General features: G+C 44.1%; 1 protein-coding gene and 1 pseudogene across 3 annotated transcripts in view; both read right to left on the bottom strand.

The window, feature by feature from the left end:
• LOC101703279 (cyclin-Y-like protein 1) overlaps positions 1-16452 on the bottom strand; it is a 39504-nt gene that overhangs the window by 22274 nt on the left and 778 nt on the right. Inside the window, exons 2-4 of one of the 3 annotated variants that reach the window (XM_021251581.2) lie at positions 6293-6367; positions 4575-4609; positions 1300-1400 (exon numbers count right to left, since the gene is read on the bottom strand). In XM_021251581.2, the coding sequence (XP_021107240.1) occupies positions 1300-1400; positions 4575-4609; positions 6293-6367 (211 nt within the window). Of the gene's footprint in view, positions 1-1299; positions 1401-4574; positions 4610-6292; positions 6368-9271; positions 9402-9791; positions 9975-16452 lie in introns of those variants that run through there. The other 2 variants (XM_087210119.1, XM_087210118.1) reach the window with 2 other exon arrangements.
• Positions 9423-11027, bottom strand: LOC106008575 (BTB/POZ domain-containing protein 2 pseudogene; annotated as a pseudogene).

Here is a 16452-nt window from a genome sequence, read left to right as displayed (position 1 = left end):
GTCAGGCTCTTCTCATTGCGCATCTCTGATTGTGACCCATCAGTGCAGGGGAAAGGGGTCTGTAGGCAGGGAAAGAATAAAATAGGGGGCTCGTTAGGTTTTCTGGCTAACCCTAACTAGAAGGACTTAAAACTTTACTGGGAAAATTCCCCTGAGAACAGTCTCAAGCTCAAGGGTAGAGAGAAAAAAAAACACTTAAAGAAAGGCACCAAATGGCCTTGAAAGTTGCACCCAAAACCAGAGAAAGAGCTGACAAGCAGAGTACAGAGAAAGCCAAGTACACAAAGCCAAGACTAGCCATCCCTTTCTGCTTTCAGTAGAATGCAGGGGAAGCAGAAGGTGGAGGGGGCTGGCTAACTCTGGGGAAAGCTCTATTCAGTGTGTATAGGTGTGAACTAACACACACACACACACATATACACATACATATGTATCCACTCTAAGGCCACCATATTACTACTACAACAGAGACCCACACCTCCCCTTACTAACCCTAAACTAACCATGAATATGCACCTCCTAGCCAGTCACCTGCCACCTGGGGGTAAGACACTGTTCAAGGACAAATAGACAGAAGTTACATGTACCCCTGCCCCCAAGAAATGACAATGACATAGGGAAGGAGGCTCAGTCTAATGCCAAGACCGCCCAGGGAACCAGCTGGGTTATGGCAAGTTCCAGGTAGGCAAAGAGTCCTTGGCACCCAGTAAAGGCAGCCAAGGACAAAAGCCACTGGTCCTCCATCTTTTCATCTTGATTCTTGGCAGGGTAGCTATCTATCTGCTCCTTTTTCTCCCTTTCCAATAAAGTATCCTGCTTTCTAAACTTTGTATCTTTAGTTTGTTATGGTGCTGAGTTTATGATCCTGGTGAGCTGCTCACATACGATGGAGAGCATTCAAATGCTGACATACTGCGGTGCCAACAGAAGAAACGCTGTTCCTTCTTCCGAGACTCATTGCTAAAGTGTTAAACACTCTTTTAGGCCTGTAACTCACACAGAACTAATTGTTTTTTCTAGAAACCATCCAATAGAAAGCACCTCCTCTCTTTAAGTTTAACATAAATCCATGAAATAAAGAAGTACACTTTTCCCAGGATTCTTTATTTGCTAATTGGTGTTCCCTTCTACCATACAGTCTGAGATTAAAACAAAAACTGAAAATTCACAAAGTTGGTCCCAGTGTCTTAAACTGAGCAAAGAGGAGGATAATCACATGGCTGAAATTACCCAGCACTGGCTGGGATGCTTTATCAGTGGGAATCCGCCACTAGGGCCCCTGCAACCTCCTGTACTCACCATTCCACCATGTCTGCACAGTTAGGCAGGCTGAGTGTGCTGTCATCTACATATATCGTTGAGCAAGAGTTATATCTCCTAGTAAGCTGCCCTGGAAACACCTGAAGGGAAAGGAAAGTAGAAGAGAATGTCATAGTAAGTTACATCCATAAAAGGTGGGAGTTTTCCCTTGCTTAAAATGTCAAATGACAAACCACTAAGATGTTTCTTACACTGTACAAACTGTTTGAGAGTAGTATCATGCGTATAGCTCTGCAGAGGCCCTTTACTTCCAGGGATGCTCGGGGAATGGGTTATACAGTGCTGCCCTTAGTATGGTACCTATCATCAAACCTGACAAGCATTTAGTGTGAATCCCTTTATAAATATTATAACAAGTGTAAAGTAAGATTTTAGAGATTTTCTCTTAAGCAATAAAAAAACAGCTGAGATTTTCTATTTCTACTATTCAGTAACCAGAATAAAATGTAATGCTTTAAATAATACTGGCACAATATTAGCAAACAAAAGCCTAGTACTTAATTAATTAGTTAACTGATATGAGTGTGTTAGTGTGATGAAACAAATGTTTCAGAGTCAAAGGACTCTGTGCCAGGGCTGCTCAGTTACAAACACGCCAGGGCCATGGGTCTCTCCACGCCTGTCCCCTTACCGAGAGTGCAGAATCTTTAAGATTCCCTCACATCTAAAACAGACGACAGAAACAACCTTGGGACTTTAACATTCAGTACATTTTTAGGTAGACATTACTCCCATTACATTACTCCCATGGAAAGCCTCAACCACTCAAGGTGTTATTAATTTTATTCTCTAAGCCATCTGATACACATCAGGGCACATTCCAGTCTCATCCATCCTGCTCTCTGCCTACACTGCCTTTTTCTTCCTCCATGTCCTGCACATTTGACCCCATCTACCTTCATTCAGTTGGAGCACAAATCTGGTGCCTATGGAAAGTGACTGGGACAGGAACCAGCCAGCCAGTTTGTCTATGATGGCAGAACCCACAGCAGGTTCCCAACTCAGAAGCACACAGCACCTTGGAGTAAAATGCGAAACAGAGGCCAAGAAGAACCATAAGAAATAAACATGCAAACCTGTCCCCCATCACTGCAGAATGCAGATGTTATATTCTAGAGATACTGAACCTGACAGCCCTGGAGATACCAAGTATACCAAGACTAAAACTGGAAAATAACAGGGGAAAATTGTGCACCAAACAATTTCTGGAAACCAGGCTGCCTTGATTGTACTCCTCAGGTAGAAGGCCAGGAGCTTCTTCTCTGAAGAAATCAGGCTGCCCCAGAGACCCGGTCCCAGATAATATACTAGAGTCCAACAATGAAGAGCTAGCTTCGCTGACAAATTCTTGCAGTGAGGCCCATTAGTTAAGAAAAAGTCTTGTGCCCATAGAGTATTTCCTACCAGAGAATGCTGGGACAGCCACACATTTCAGGGAAGCCCCCAACAAGAGCAACAGGGACAAAGGAATTTGTGGGAGTTCTCGAAATTCAGGCAAATGAAAACTGTAAAACATTTCAATACAAGGTTCAAAGCACAAAGTCAAGGAATCTAGTACATAATCAGTGCCAAAGGGAAAACTAGAAAATGGAAAGGGGATGGAAATTTGACATTAGTGAAGAAATACTGGTCTGACAGCCACACTATCTGAATAACCAAACTATAAGAAAAAAATTGGAGAAAATATCAGGCAGACTGCAGACTTTAATGGCCATCCCAATAAGACGAAAAGTCAATAACAAAACTTACTGTGTTCTTTCAGCATCCCAGAGATAGAGAAGATACCACAAGCTTCCGGGAGCTGGCTAGAACTAGTTATTTATTATGCATATGATAGGATGGCAACAGACTTAAGAGCATCACTAGAAATGAGAAGACCGTTGTGAAAATTAGCTTCAACCTACAAGTCTATGTTTTATTAAGTAGGAGGGGTTTCCTTCCAGGTTAGATCTTTCAAATCATTGATATGGCCGAGGATTTAGCTCAGTGGTTCCACCACCTGCTTCCCAAGCACAAGGTCTCGAGTTTGATCCCCGGTACCAAAAAAAAAAAAATCATCGATATGCCCTTTTCCAGCAAAGTGTGCTCCAGTAACACAGGGGAGTGCAGCAAGACAGAGGAAACAAAAGAATCCAGGACAGCGAGGACAGCAGTTATACAAGAACCAGATGACTTCAAGGAGACATCCCGGAGAAAGATCGAGACAGCAGGCCTGAGGGAAAGCCAGCCTTCCTAAGGTAGGAAAGACTTACGAGGGCGGCCTCAGGGAAGCAATGAAACAGCTATGTTTAGGACAGGGAAAATATCTTGATAAGCATGCGACAAATGTTATAACATGGGGGTGGCTGTTAAGAACCCTGTCCAGTTTGGGCCGGGGATTTAGCTCAGTGGCTCCGGCGCCTGGCTCGCAAGAGCAAGGTCCTAAGTTCGATCCCCAGTATAAAAAAAAAAAAAAGAACACCGTCCAATTGAAAATAGGAAATTAATTCCCCCTCCCCCACAAAAAAGGAAGAATGTGAAAACAGAAAGACTAGCTGGGGTTACTTATGGTACTTGACTTTGTGAACTAACGTTGCTTAGGGAAGGAGGATCACCCAGGAGAAGTACAGAACTGCTCAGACTTCAGAAATATTTAAGAGAAAGAATTAAAGGTGTACAAAGAGGCAACGCAGTGGGACTATTATTGCATAACTCAGCAGTGAACAACAGTCACAATGTCAATACCAATTTGCTATTTAATTTAAAAACTATGATACATTGCAAGGAAATCGGGGAGAATAAGGTCATGGTGGAAAGAGGAAGCTAAACATTCAACTGTTAATGACAGAAAAATAATAAATAGTGCTAAAAACTGATGTATTCAGTAGTTTACTCAGGCCAGGGATATAACTCAGTGGGACCACACCTGCCTGGCAAGCACAAGGTCCTGAGTTCGATATCCAGTACCAAAATAAATAGTTTACTATGGTTTTTTAAGGGACTAAATCAAGGCAAAATATTTCAAGTAGATCTTTAACTCTATATCCATATTACTGTAATTGAACTTATACATCAAAACCCCTCAAAAACGGAAATTACTAAGTCAAAGCCTTTCCTGAGTAGATTTAAAGCATTGCAGGAAAATGTAAGAGATTTACAAAATGCAGAAAAAGAAGTCCATGGTAACAGACTGGCTCCTCTTTATATATTTAGAAATCATGGCAGAAATATTTTGATTCATTCTTAGTTTCTTATCTTTCCAATTATTTACTTACGTGGTTGAAATAGTTGCTTTTCCTCTGATCTTGTGCTAAGAATAAAAAAAAAAGAAAAAAACTAACTGATCCATTCTGATACAAATGTCTTAGAAAAGTACACAGAAGTCGCTACTAATTATCCAATGGATTACAAACATACAGAATGAAATAAAAATCTATTTTATTTTTTAAAATAAATCATCTGCCAGGATGAATTCCATAAAGTAAAAACCAAAAACTTAGTTATATCTTTTTTTAACCTAAAAGATGACAGACTCTCCTTATATAAAAGAAAACTATAAAACAAGCTGGGCCAGATGAGAAACTTAGCTAATTTTTTTTTTTAAGTTAACTTTTTGCAAATCTCAACCACTGTACAGACTTTCTTGAGCAAATAAATAGTATTTTATAATTGTACATTACCACACAGCTTAATTACAAGTATCTAACAGCAGACAGCTCTAAGAACCAGTTTCTGGCTAAGCACTGACCTCTCACTGCACTAGAACTCCTGGAAGTATCTTAAAACACTGACTGGGAGTCTACAAAGATACTGCACTGAAAATATGTTACTAAAAAATGAGTGGGCCTTTAAACAACTGTAAAGTAATCCTCCTTAAATACTGGACTTGAAATGAGTGTGCTGATCTAGCTGAGCAGAGTGTCAATGGCACACAAATTCATTTTGCTCTAACAGAGTAAATGCTCCGAGAGCAACACGGGCCACAGTGCCCCCTGCCTTCCCCTCTAACCCTGAAACTGCTGCAGGCCCATCCTTCCCCTGAAGAGGGGAGCCCAGGGCAGCCCCTCGGGCTTCCTATGCTCCCCCAGGAGAGGCCCTCGGCCCTCGAGGAAATGGAGAAACAGCAATGCTAACCAGAAATGACCCGCTCAGGAAGGAAAATTTCACACCAATGGAAATGCAGGTAAAAAACATTTTTCATTGTGCTGCATCTCTCCAGGTAGTATCGAACCTACCTTCCTTAAATTCTTACCATTGAAATCAACTAAAATTTTGGTCACATGTGTTTTTTCAACAGAAAAAGAACTGACCAAACATTAAGAAAAAGAAGTTGAGGTGCACACAAGTTCATACATCTGATTCCTAAAGCAAATAGGACACAAGAAATTTACACTCATTCCACACATTGGCTATCCTTTTAGGAAATATTAGAGGAGCATGTTTGCACCGATTCTGAAATGAGGGTGAAAAGGTTTTGAATAACGGAAAATTTCTGAGAACACCATAAATCATAAATGTGGTGTGAGGCAGGCTCACTTGGTAAGAGCACTGTGGGGAATGGGGTCAAAGAGATGATTCAAGATCTCTCCCTCTCTTCCCTCCCATATACATGCATATAATACATGATTTTTTAATTTGTTGATATGATAATCTAAGTTTAACTTAAGTCCTATCATTTCTCTTTAAACTCTCCTCTGTGGAGTTAGAGAAAAGATCCAAAAGAGTGTGAAAAAGTAAGTACAAATCCATGACCGCGTCTTAATCATGTGGTCTACTGTACTGACAAAGTGCCAAAATGTGTTAATGTAAGCCACATGCTCTCAAACAGTGACATTTAAAAGAAAATGCATAATCACACAGTAAAAGTAAAGTAACATACAGAAAGTTGAAAAATGGAAGCCAATGTATGAGTTCTTCTAAACACTGTCTATAATATAGCACATAAAACAGCAATGGTTTTCAGCCCCATCTTTGATGGGGAGTAGCGTTTTACTGTATGCATGAGATTTGTTCAGGAAAATTGTGCTTGCCCTTGGATGGTCAGCAGGGTTTGATTCCAGAGCTTCACCTACAGAGGAAAAGGAAAGGATGTGATGATTTAGTTCAGTAGGAAAGTAGATGGTCTTCAAAGTAGCTAAACGACACCTTTCATCATTTAGTAGTGTTGAGAAAGTTTTTAGTTATGAATAGGAAAGAAACACAGGCAAGCATGTAAGAATTCTCCTGGGGAACTGTCCGACTGTAGACTCTCTCTACACCTATGGAATGAAATAGGCTATGTCTTACATTTATTTTTCTAAACTTGCACCTGAACGATCTAAAACACATTTTAGATGAATCAAATATGCCCTCTTCCCCTGTCCTACTCACCCAACAGAAACACAAGCACGCCTTTCTGTGCTGACACTGCCACACTGCAGGATCAGTGTCGAGAGCAAGCACTGCCCTGGCATCACGGATACACTGTCAGATACCAGTTCAGTGAAACAAGTATTTTCAAACAGCAAACATTCTGTAGACAACCAATTGCACGGTTAATCCTAGCTGCACTCAATAAGGGAACACGTTTTGTTAGCTGTTTTGTTTGGTGGCTGTTCACCATGGCAGACTTAAGACTGCTTAGAGATGCAATCTCCTGATCTACAAACTCTTCCTGGATGGAAACTGATTTTTTTTTTTTTACTTTTTGTCAATTTCCATATACTTTTGATTCTTGGAACCAAACTGGGAGAATCATTCACTTAGTGAAGACTAAACTTTTGTAATACAAACTGTGCTATTACATGAGGTAATAAAAGTCATCACATGGGCAGCTATGACCCTCCTCAGTGACTTCAAGCTACTTAACCAATCTTGTGACAAACTGTGCCAAGATTCAGATATAATAACAGTAAAGTAATATTTCCTTAACCACGTGTTAAAAATTATTCTACTTTTTAAAAAGGGAGTTCAATGGTCAAATCACACCTCCCTCACCCTGACAAAATCAAAATGCATACCAATACATTAAAAGAGAATGACTAGTAGTGACTACCATCTAACTCACTGTTTCATACACGGCCTAAGAGTCCTTCTTTTGTCCCCTCCCGGTAATATGCTTAGAATCTTGCATACGCATAACATGAGGCTTCTGGGTTTAACCTGAGCTTTAATCACCCACTTTAATATACTTCAGTGCAGGTCACTAGAAACTGACTGAGGCCTACTCATTGCTCTTCATGGTATTCCTTCCACAGGTTCATTAAAACTATTCTTATGTAAAAGACTCCAACAAAAATTCATGTTTTTGGCATATCTATTAGAAGATGAGAAAATCTTAGTTATGTGGAAAAATAAAATTATGTCCACAAGGTGACAGAGACTTTCATGGCTGACTAAAGTTTCTGAAGGGATATGGGACCACTTCCTACAAAAGCATCAATATATTACCATTTGAATTTCAAATTAATTAAACGATTAAAACTAGTTTACAGCAAGAGCCATTTAGCTATCGGCACCTTTATAATGACAAACTTTCAATGAAGTCCAGGAAAATTAAGTATCAAAATAAGAGGAACCAGCTTAAAACACGCACACACACACACACACACACACACACACACACACACACACTCTCTCTCCTTCCAAACCAAGATGTGGTACTACGTATCTGCAGATAAAATTCAAAGAGGGTGGGATAAAAAAAAAATGACAACATGCAGAAAATAAGAGGAACCAGCCCAAATAACAGACTGGCCCTCTCTCCAGGGCTTTAGGATGAACACGTGATCCACAGTTGGTCAGTTAATCACATGAAAAAAGAAAGACCATGAGAAAAGGAAGTGTTGATAAGTATGTGAAACTGCTTTTTTTCTCCCTCAAGAATCTTTTAGCATAAAACTTACTGTTCCATTTAATTTTTGACACTTTTATTTCAGTACTCTCTTTATTTTCTCTTTTTGGTTTGGAGAGTGTGCTAGGGATTGAACCCAGGATTTTTGACTGAGCTACATCCCCAGCCCTTTAAAAAAATTCTTTGAGACAGGGTCTTTTTTTTTTTTAATTTTCTGAGACAGTGTCTCCCTATGTAGTTCAGGCTGGCCTTGAACCCACTGTGATCCTCCTGCCTCAGCCTCCCGAGTGCTGGGATTACAGGCATGCACCACCATGCCTGGTGAGGCAGGGTCTTCTAAGCTGCCCAGGCTGGGCTCAAACTTGTGATCCTCCTGCTTTAGCCCTCAGTGCTGGGATTATAGGCATGGCCCTCACCTTAGTACTTGGCTTTCATTTCATTAACATTTTAATACTGGTATAGTTACTACTGTTACTGTACTAGATTCTAGAGACCAAAATTTGTCCTGTGTGGTGAAAGTTTGGGGGAAAAAACCTTTTTTTTTTTAATTTTTACTGTTAAAACTTTTTTCTTTTTTTTGCATTTCTTTCCTTTATTTAAAAAATGACTCGGTGCGAGGAGGGCACTCCTTCTGTGGCTTTAGGGAGGATGCAGGTTCCGGGTAGTCACCGGGACAGACACATGGGTGCTTGGGGTGGCGAGCTGGGGCTACAGTATGCACAGGGGTGGGCAGCGCCTCTGGACCCTGCACCAGGCCAGCTGGGGTCCCGCCCATTTCAGGGGGCAGCCTCCAGCTTCATCCCTCCAGGCACATGGGGTTGGGGCCCTGCTTAGCCACGGGGGCTGGGTGCGAGCCTTCTGTCCAGAGAGGACAGTGATGGCCCTACTGGCCCACGGGTGGTGCGAGAACAGAAAGAGCAAACCACCTGCTACATGGACAGGGGCTGCCCTTGGGGACAGCACTGAGGCTGAGCCCCGCCAGAGTCCCACTCCTGTGTCTCCAGTGTCTTGGAGGGGGGACGCCCCCCGCAGGCCAGGGGTCAGGGTGGCCTCAGGTACGTGGCTGGCCAGGCCCCGGTGTCCCCAGGGAGCAGGCAAGAATGAAAGAAGACCCCAATTAGGGCCTGTGGGACCCCTCACCTAGGCTTCTGAGCTCAGAAAGGGGGTCTGAGGCACTGCGTGTGCACTCGACAGGCGACCACACCGTTCCATTCGCCTAGGTGAGCAGCTGCCGGCCCTGAGCTGCAGGGACAGTGGGGACAGCCACCCCCACGGGCCTGCCACCCTTGGCCTAGGTTGGCCCCAGGGTGGAGACACCGCCCTGTCCGGCCCATGGTGTTTGAGGGATTGTCTCACAGCCACCCAGGGCTCTGGGCACCAGCCACGCTGTACCACGGACCCAGGGACGCCCCTTCTGGATGCTCAGGGGGCAGGGAGTGGATGCGCGGATGACGCCCCGGGGCCATTGGGCCGAGGTGTAGATGGCCTCTGGGATCTGCCCATCCTCCACCGAGGTGCCATTGCTGTTCCCTGCCGAGTAGTAGAATGTGAAGCAGGTCTTGGCCCCCGTCGTGGGTGACTCGTGTGTCACCCTGCACAAGCCTCGGGTGCCATAGTGGGAGTCGGGGCCCTTGAGGCTGGCGCAGGCTGTGTAGTTCACCTTGGGCAGCACCTCCACCTTCTCCCTGAACGCGACCCTGAAGGTGCTGGCCGAGCCGTTGCAACTGAATCCCGTGTCGTTCTGGCCCAAGACTGTGTTGCCGTCGGTGTGGACGATCTGGATGTTCACTTGGTAGTCTGTGGGCCCATGGATGGATCCGTAGAGCCCGAAGCCCACCACGAAGATGCGCTTGTTGACCGAGAACCTGATGTGGTCACTGGCCCCGCTGTAGCCCCAGCAGCTCTCCACCTGCTGGAAGCGGTTGATGCTGCGCTCCTTGCAGAGCAGGCAGCATCGAGGGCGATCGATGAACTCCACTTGCGGCTTGGGGTTGACGGTGAAGGGCAGGAAGAGGCTGGCCACCTCCTGGTGCACCAGGATGCCGGACTGCGCAGGCCCTGCGGCAAACTCCTCGATGGTCATCGGCGGGAAGCGGATGAGCCCCAGGGCCTTGCCCAGCACCGTCCGCTGGTTCTCTGGTGTTACTTGCAGCTGCTGCCGCTAACACTCAGCTTCAGACCAGCGCACGACCGCACTGAACAGCCGCACCTCCCGGATGCCCAGGGTGTCCCGCTCCAGGACGGCCACCAGTGTGTCCAGGTTGATGTCCGTGAAGCCCTCGGCGGTGACGGCGTCGGCCGTGTTCCTGTCGATGCTCTCCAGGCACAGGCTCGCCAGCTGTGACTCATGGAACAGGCGCGCCTGTGTGAGCAGCATGAAGGCGCTGTCAGCCCGCAGGTTCTTCAGGAACTCCACGCAATGGGCCTCGAGCGCGGGCACTGCGTGCTTCTTGGCGGTGTACAGTGTGGCGATGACGGTCTCGGCCGATCTGCACCTCATCCGAGTACAGGAACTTGAGCAGCGCCAGAGAGGCTGCGGCTCCACGTCGGGCAGCTCAGTCTCCGTGGATGTGGTGGCCATGCCGCCATTGAATGTGGGATCGAAGACGGCGCTACTCAGGGCCAGCGCAAACCCGTGCGCCGGGACGCGCTGCCAGCCGAGCCCCTTGCCCGCCAGGAAGCGCGCGTCGAGAGCACCTCGCTGCTGAGCAGGAAGGCGAAGCGCTCCGGCACCGCGGGCTTGGTGGCCTGGCAGCTGTACACGGGCTCGCGCCGCAGCGGCGTTCACGGGCCGGGCGGCCGCCTTGGCACCGGGCCCGGGCCGACCCGGCGGGCAGGACGCGCGCCCGCCGCCCCCCGCCGCAGCCAACTTGTCGCCGCCACCCCCCGCCGCCATCTTGTCGCTGCGGCGCCGGGGCGGGGCGCCGGGGCGGGGCGGGGCGCCGGGGCGGGGCGGGGCGGGGCGGGGCGAAGAGTGCTAAAACTTTTTTTTGAAAAGATGACACACGTGTAAATACCGAATAGTTTCTCTGCTGTGAAAACCTAAAAGTGTAAACAAGGATCAAAATGTATAACTGATATTGTGAAATAGGAAGAAAAGGTCTAAAGGAGCAGGGGAAATGGGAGGGGAAGGGGAAAGGAAAGAAGGAAAAAAAATACGAGAAAATGAAAAAACTGGAAACAAAGTCTTTGTAAATAGGGAGAGTGGAGGGGGTGAAGGGAGGGCCGGGGAATGGGAAAAAATAAGAACCAAGATACATCATGTAAAGGTACAAGATCCCAATGATGAATGTAACTGTGCTGTATACCTAACATGTACCAATAAACTTAATGGGAAAAAAAAATACAGATGTCACGTTGGTTATGAAGAGGTTCAAAGCAGGCTTTATTCCACAAAGATCCACAAGCGATGGCTTTGGCTTGCCATACGTGTTTAAATTCCAAGGTGAAGGAAAACGTTCTTCCCAGTAAAGAGAACATTTAAGAATACACGTAACTTACATGACTGTAATATTTGGTTGTGCACGTTTTGTTTCTTAAGTTATTAAAGAATGTTTAAAGAATTTTTTTAAGTCTTCCTCAGACTTGAGAAAGTCTGAGAGAAAGGTCTCTCTTGAGACCTCCCAACACCAGAAGAGAAAGACTGAGCTGCCCACAAGGACCATCAGCCAGCTAGGGAGCAGCTGGGGGGGAGGGGGGTGACCACACCCATCACGAAAGGAAAGTCTTTGCAGGAGAGAAGAGCCGAGCCGAGCCGAGCCGAGGGGAGGAGAGCCCAGATGGGTTTTGAGAAGATCTGATTCCTGGGTTCCTCTGTACCTAATCAACCTTCATGAACTCCCTGGTTATACGCGTCTGCCTTGAGGTAGGTTTTCTGTAACTTGTGACTGTTAAAGAGTCTTGGTACATCAGCAGTGCTGATGATCTCACTCCAGGTGGGGACACACAAAAGTCACTGGCTCATTTAACAAATGTCATGAACAGAAATTTTCAAATGCCAAAATCATGCTCTGTATAGAAGTTATGAATACACTCACAACCATTCCTTTTAGTTGCTTTAATTATGCATGTTTTAAAAATAGCTCTTGGCCTCAAGAATGTCGCTTAGGTGTAAAGAACTTACCTAGCAAGCACGAGGGCCTGGCTTTGATTTCCAAGACCATAAAAAGAGAAAAAAAAATCTTTATCAATGTATAAAATTTGACATTTTATTACAGAAAAATAATCAGCCCTTTCAGGCATATTTACTGTTTAATACACACAATGGTGCAGCAAATGTTATTCCTATACTTTTTGTAGCCAATCCCCTACTGGCTGAGGATTTAGGCGTTTGTAAAATTCTCTTCTAGTCTTCGATGAGAAAAACGTTCATGTCTGTGGTGTTTTTAAATAATTCCTTTTGTCTGTGTAGGAAAGACTTCCAAAAGTGCAGTGACGAGACAAAAAGGGATCGATTTCCTGGTTCCATACAGTGCCAACCTGCCTTTGAAAGGAAAATTATGTAACTGCAAACTGTGAAGAAATAATTTTTCTTGTCAGTATTTTAAAGAGAGAAGGCAGTGATCAACAAAGTATCTGGAAAATGCATGTTTCAGGAAGAGAAACTAATTTCAATGTATCCCACTTAAATAGGAGAGGTCCACAGTTTCTGAGCCAATTGCTGGGCACTCATTTATTTGAAGGCCACTGCCCTTACTAACCTGCTGCAATACCTCGGTGTACACATTACATTAGTTTTATGCCCCACAACACAGTCTAGACTTACAGTTACCCTGCAAACTGCTGATTCTGTCTGAGTCCACCCTTTCCACTGCCTCGAGCTGGCCAGGCTCATCCGAGGGTGCACAGCACAGAGCAGGGCCCCCGTGCACCGCGTAGTTCAGTGCTCTCTCCCTCCTGACTTCTCTGCCGGAGCCACACTCTGGATCCACCTCTCCATCAATCCTCAGTCTTGCCCTGTCTCAATCCTCAATCCTAGTGACTGTGACTGAGATGTGACACTGCATACAATGTATTAAACCTCTTCATTTATGGATTCCTTAGGAACACTTTGCTCAGTTTGTTAAGACATTGAGATTACATTTCCAGGTTACAAGTTACTACTTCTTTTTTATTACACATGACTGGTTTACTTTAACGGGGGGGAGGAAAATGTGACATTTAAGGCAGCCCATATGAGTCATTCCATGATGTCTCTACCTATATGCCACGTATCTGGAATTTACAGTGAGTTTCATTTTACTTTAAAGGACAGATCTCTTCTATAATCGTCCCCCTGGTTTTCTGTTACATCTGAAGTCCATATTCTTTGTCAAAGCTCACCAGGCACACAAGGACCATAACACTTCCTCCTGGTATCTCCTTCACTCTTCTGCAGCCACCTTTATATCCTTCTGTCATTTGCCCAAATCGAGTTTGTTTCCATTTAAGGAAGTGCAAATGAAGAGAGGTACTCCTCTGCATGGGAGCACAATACCTAGATCACTCTCACCTTCAGGGCTGTTCAGCCATCACTTAAAGAGCACAGCCATCTTCCGCTGGCCGTGTAAAACTGACCTCCCCCTCCACTCATTACCCAATTTCACTTTCTCCCCTCACCTCACTACCTGACCTTCCTGACTATGCATACATATATTGTCTATCCCTGGCCCCTCTAGAACGTAAGGATCAGTGTTAAGATGGAGGCTACTTGTACAGCACTGTCTGCCCTGTATCTGGAACACTGACCAGCTGCTCATTAAACATTCAGCTCAGTCTATGCAAAACTAGTTAATTCCTCCCAGGTTTCTCATGTCTTCAAGGATTTATCTAATGTTCTTTCTTGTTTGTCATCTAAGATCAGTATTATCTGCAGATGTCTGAGAGTGGTAGCTATTCAGAATTAGATATGAGACATGATATGAGATAGGCTATCAAGAATGACAAAAACCTTAAAGAGGAATTTGAATTCTCATGTCCATAAAGAAGTCAAAGGTAACTTCAATTTGGCATAAAAAGAGTCAATTCGAACATATCTTAACTACAAAATAATTCATCCTGTAGACTTAAATTATAAGACAAAATATATCATCTCGATTCTGTTGGAGGGAGGTACAATTCATCAGTCATCAAAATATTTTTATCTGTGTCTCAAGAAACAAACAATGGAATTGTGTATGATTTTATTATAAAAGATACTCACTCATAAGGTACAATGAATAAATGATGGGCCAACCTAACTTACTGAAGCCAAAGTAGTAGAAAATACTTTTGAGGGTATCAGAAATTCTTAGGTTGTTAGGAATCCCTATAATTACTTGAAAAAATGTTATTCTGAAATGATTGAGAACAGAAGAATAAAGCATAGTTTAAGTATAATTTTATCTAAAAACTTAAAATCCAACTGTATATTGTAGAAGAGCAAAAATTTTTTTTTATTTAAGTGGGCATTTTGCGGTTTCCAGGGAAAGTGATATAAAATTATCTGAAATAAAGACAAAAAGCAAACTTCCAACGTGTCTGTACTATATAGTTGGTGTTCTGGCATTACTTCTATGCAAATTTAAGAGTAATACCTGAATATTGAAGCTGAGGATTCTCGTCACTTTAGTGAATACCAACATTTTACAAAATTTCCCTGCAGTGCTGGGGATCCAACCCACGCTCCAGGCATGCTACAGAAGTGCCCCACCAGTGAGTGAGCTCCCTCCCTGGCCCTAAACATTCAATTTCAAAAGACAAATGGAAATGAAAATGTAACCCTCATGTCTTAAACACAAAACAACAGCACCTCAGGCTGAGCACTGCCTGTCACTCTCCTGTGCCTGCTGCCTCTGGCCAGCTTCTCCTGACATTCCACTGTCCGCAGCATCCTCACCTTCCGCTCAGTCCCCAGAACAGACGCCCCAGCTTCACTAGCAAGCTCAGACCACCTGTTACTTTACTTTTGTTCTCATCCATTAAAATGAATGCACACATATGACACAGAGAGGTAACTGCTGCCTCTGCTTTGCGCACACACATAAGTGACTAAGAAAGACAGAGTGAGTTCTAAGAGAAAGGTCTATCTTATGCATGAAATACAAGATGCACTCTGAAAAGGTTTTTATAAAGAATTGAATTTGGCATATGTACCACTTCTATGTCACCCTGAGCTAGGAGTTGTCCAGAGCTGTCTTACACAGTCATTTCCTGCCTTTGTGTCTTAATTAATCAGCAATACACAGAGGCTATACATAGGCTTCCTTTGTATTTGGAAGGGCCCAATGAGACATTCAACAGATGAGAACATGTTGTAAAGCATAAAGAATTATGTAAACATCCTATTTGGGGTTTCCCCATTTTTATTAGTACATGTTTGCAATACATGACAGCTCTATTAATTTTTTTTTTTTTTTTTTTTTTTTTGGTACCGGGGATTGAACTCGGGTCCTTGCGCTTGCGCAGCAGGCGGCGAAACCACTGAGCTAAATCCCCAGCCCATCTACTAATTTTTTTATAAAATCAATCGGGGGCCTACTTTACACCATCAAGCAAAGTGTAAGTTTTCACAAGTACTTACATGCTTTGTGTTTAAAGATATAATTCATATACTTATTCATTCTTTAATGATTTTTTTCAATACTCTGAAAAGTTACAAAGGCATGTCAATCAAGAGACTTAATTAGCCTATCAAAGAAACTGAGAGCCAAGCTAAACTTAAAACGAAGACCTAGAAGACATTTCCTGTGTAGTAATGAAATAAACTCTACCACTGAAATGAAATGAAGGGCCGACAAGATTCACACATCATCTGATGCAATGCTTTCCACACAGGACTCAGGGTTACCCTGTAAACCCAGCTCCAAGTTGAAGCCCAGCCTGGGAATCTTAATGATGCAGAGACCTTGTCTCAAAATACATTTTTTAAAAAAGGGTTAGGGCAGGGGCCAGGAATTTAGCTCAGTGGCACCATGCCTGCCTTGCAAGCACAAGGTCCTGAATTCAGTCCCCGGTACCAAAAAAAAAATTACATCTGGAAGACTAAATCTAGAGGTAACACAAGAACACCACATAAACTCCTCTACTTGAATTCACATAAGAAACCCTCAAGCGTTTGGCTCTGAACTGCTAGAATACCCCTACCTGGAGTGAGGAAGGGAAGGACCAGGTCTTACCTGTCCCATCACTTAGATACCAACTGAGGAGAGGACAGGGAGATGGGAGGGAGGCTCCAATACTGGCATATTGGAATTTTGAGAAAAGGGAGTGAATGAGTAGATCAAACAAGTCCTGATAAAGTCCTACAGGACAAGGTATAGAGCTCTTAACATGAAGGATCCAGAATGGGATTTGGGAACCAA

The sequence above is a fragment of the Heterocephalus glaber genome, unplaced genomic scaffold, assembly GCF_053883595.1.
Source record: "Heterocephalus glaber isolate CG9 unplaced genomic scaffold, H.glaber_assembly_v1.0 deba00001111, whole genome shotgun sequence".
NCBI classification, from domain to species: domain Eukaryota; kingdom Metazoa; phylum Chordata; class Mammalia; order Rodentia; family Bathyergidae; genus Heterocephalus; species Heterocephalus glaber.
This window is presented reverse-complemented; position numbering and strand designations above follow the sequence as displayed.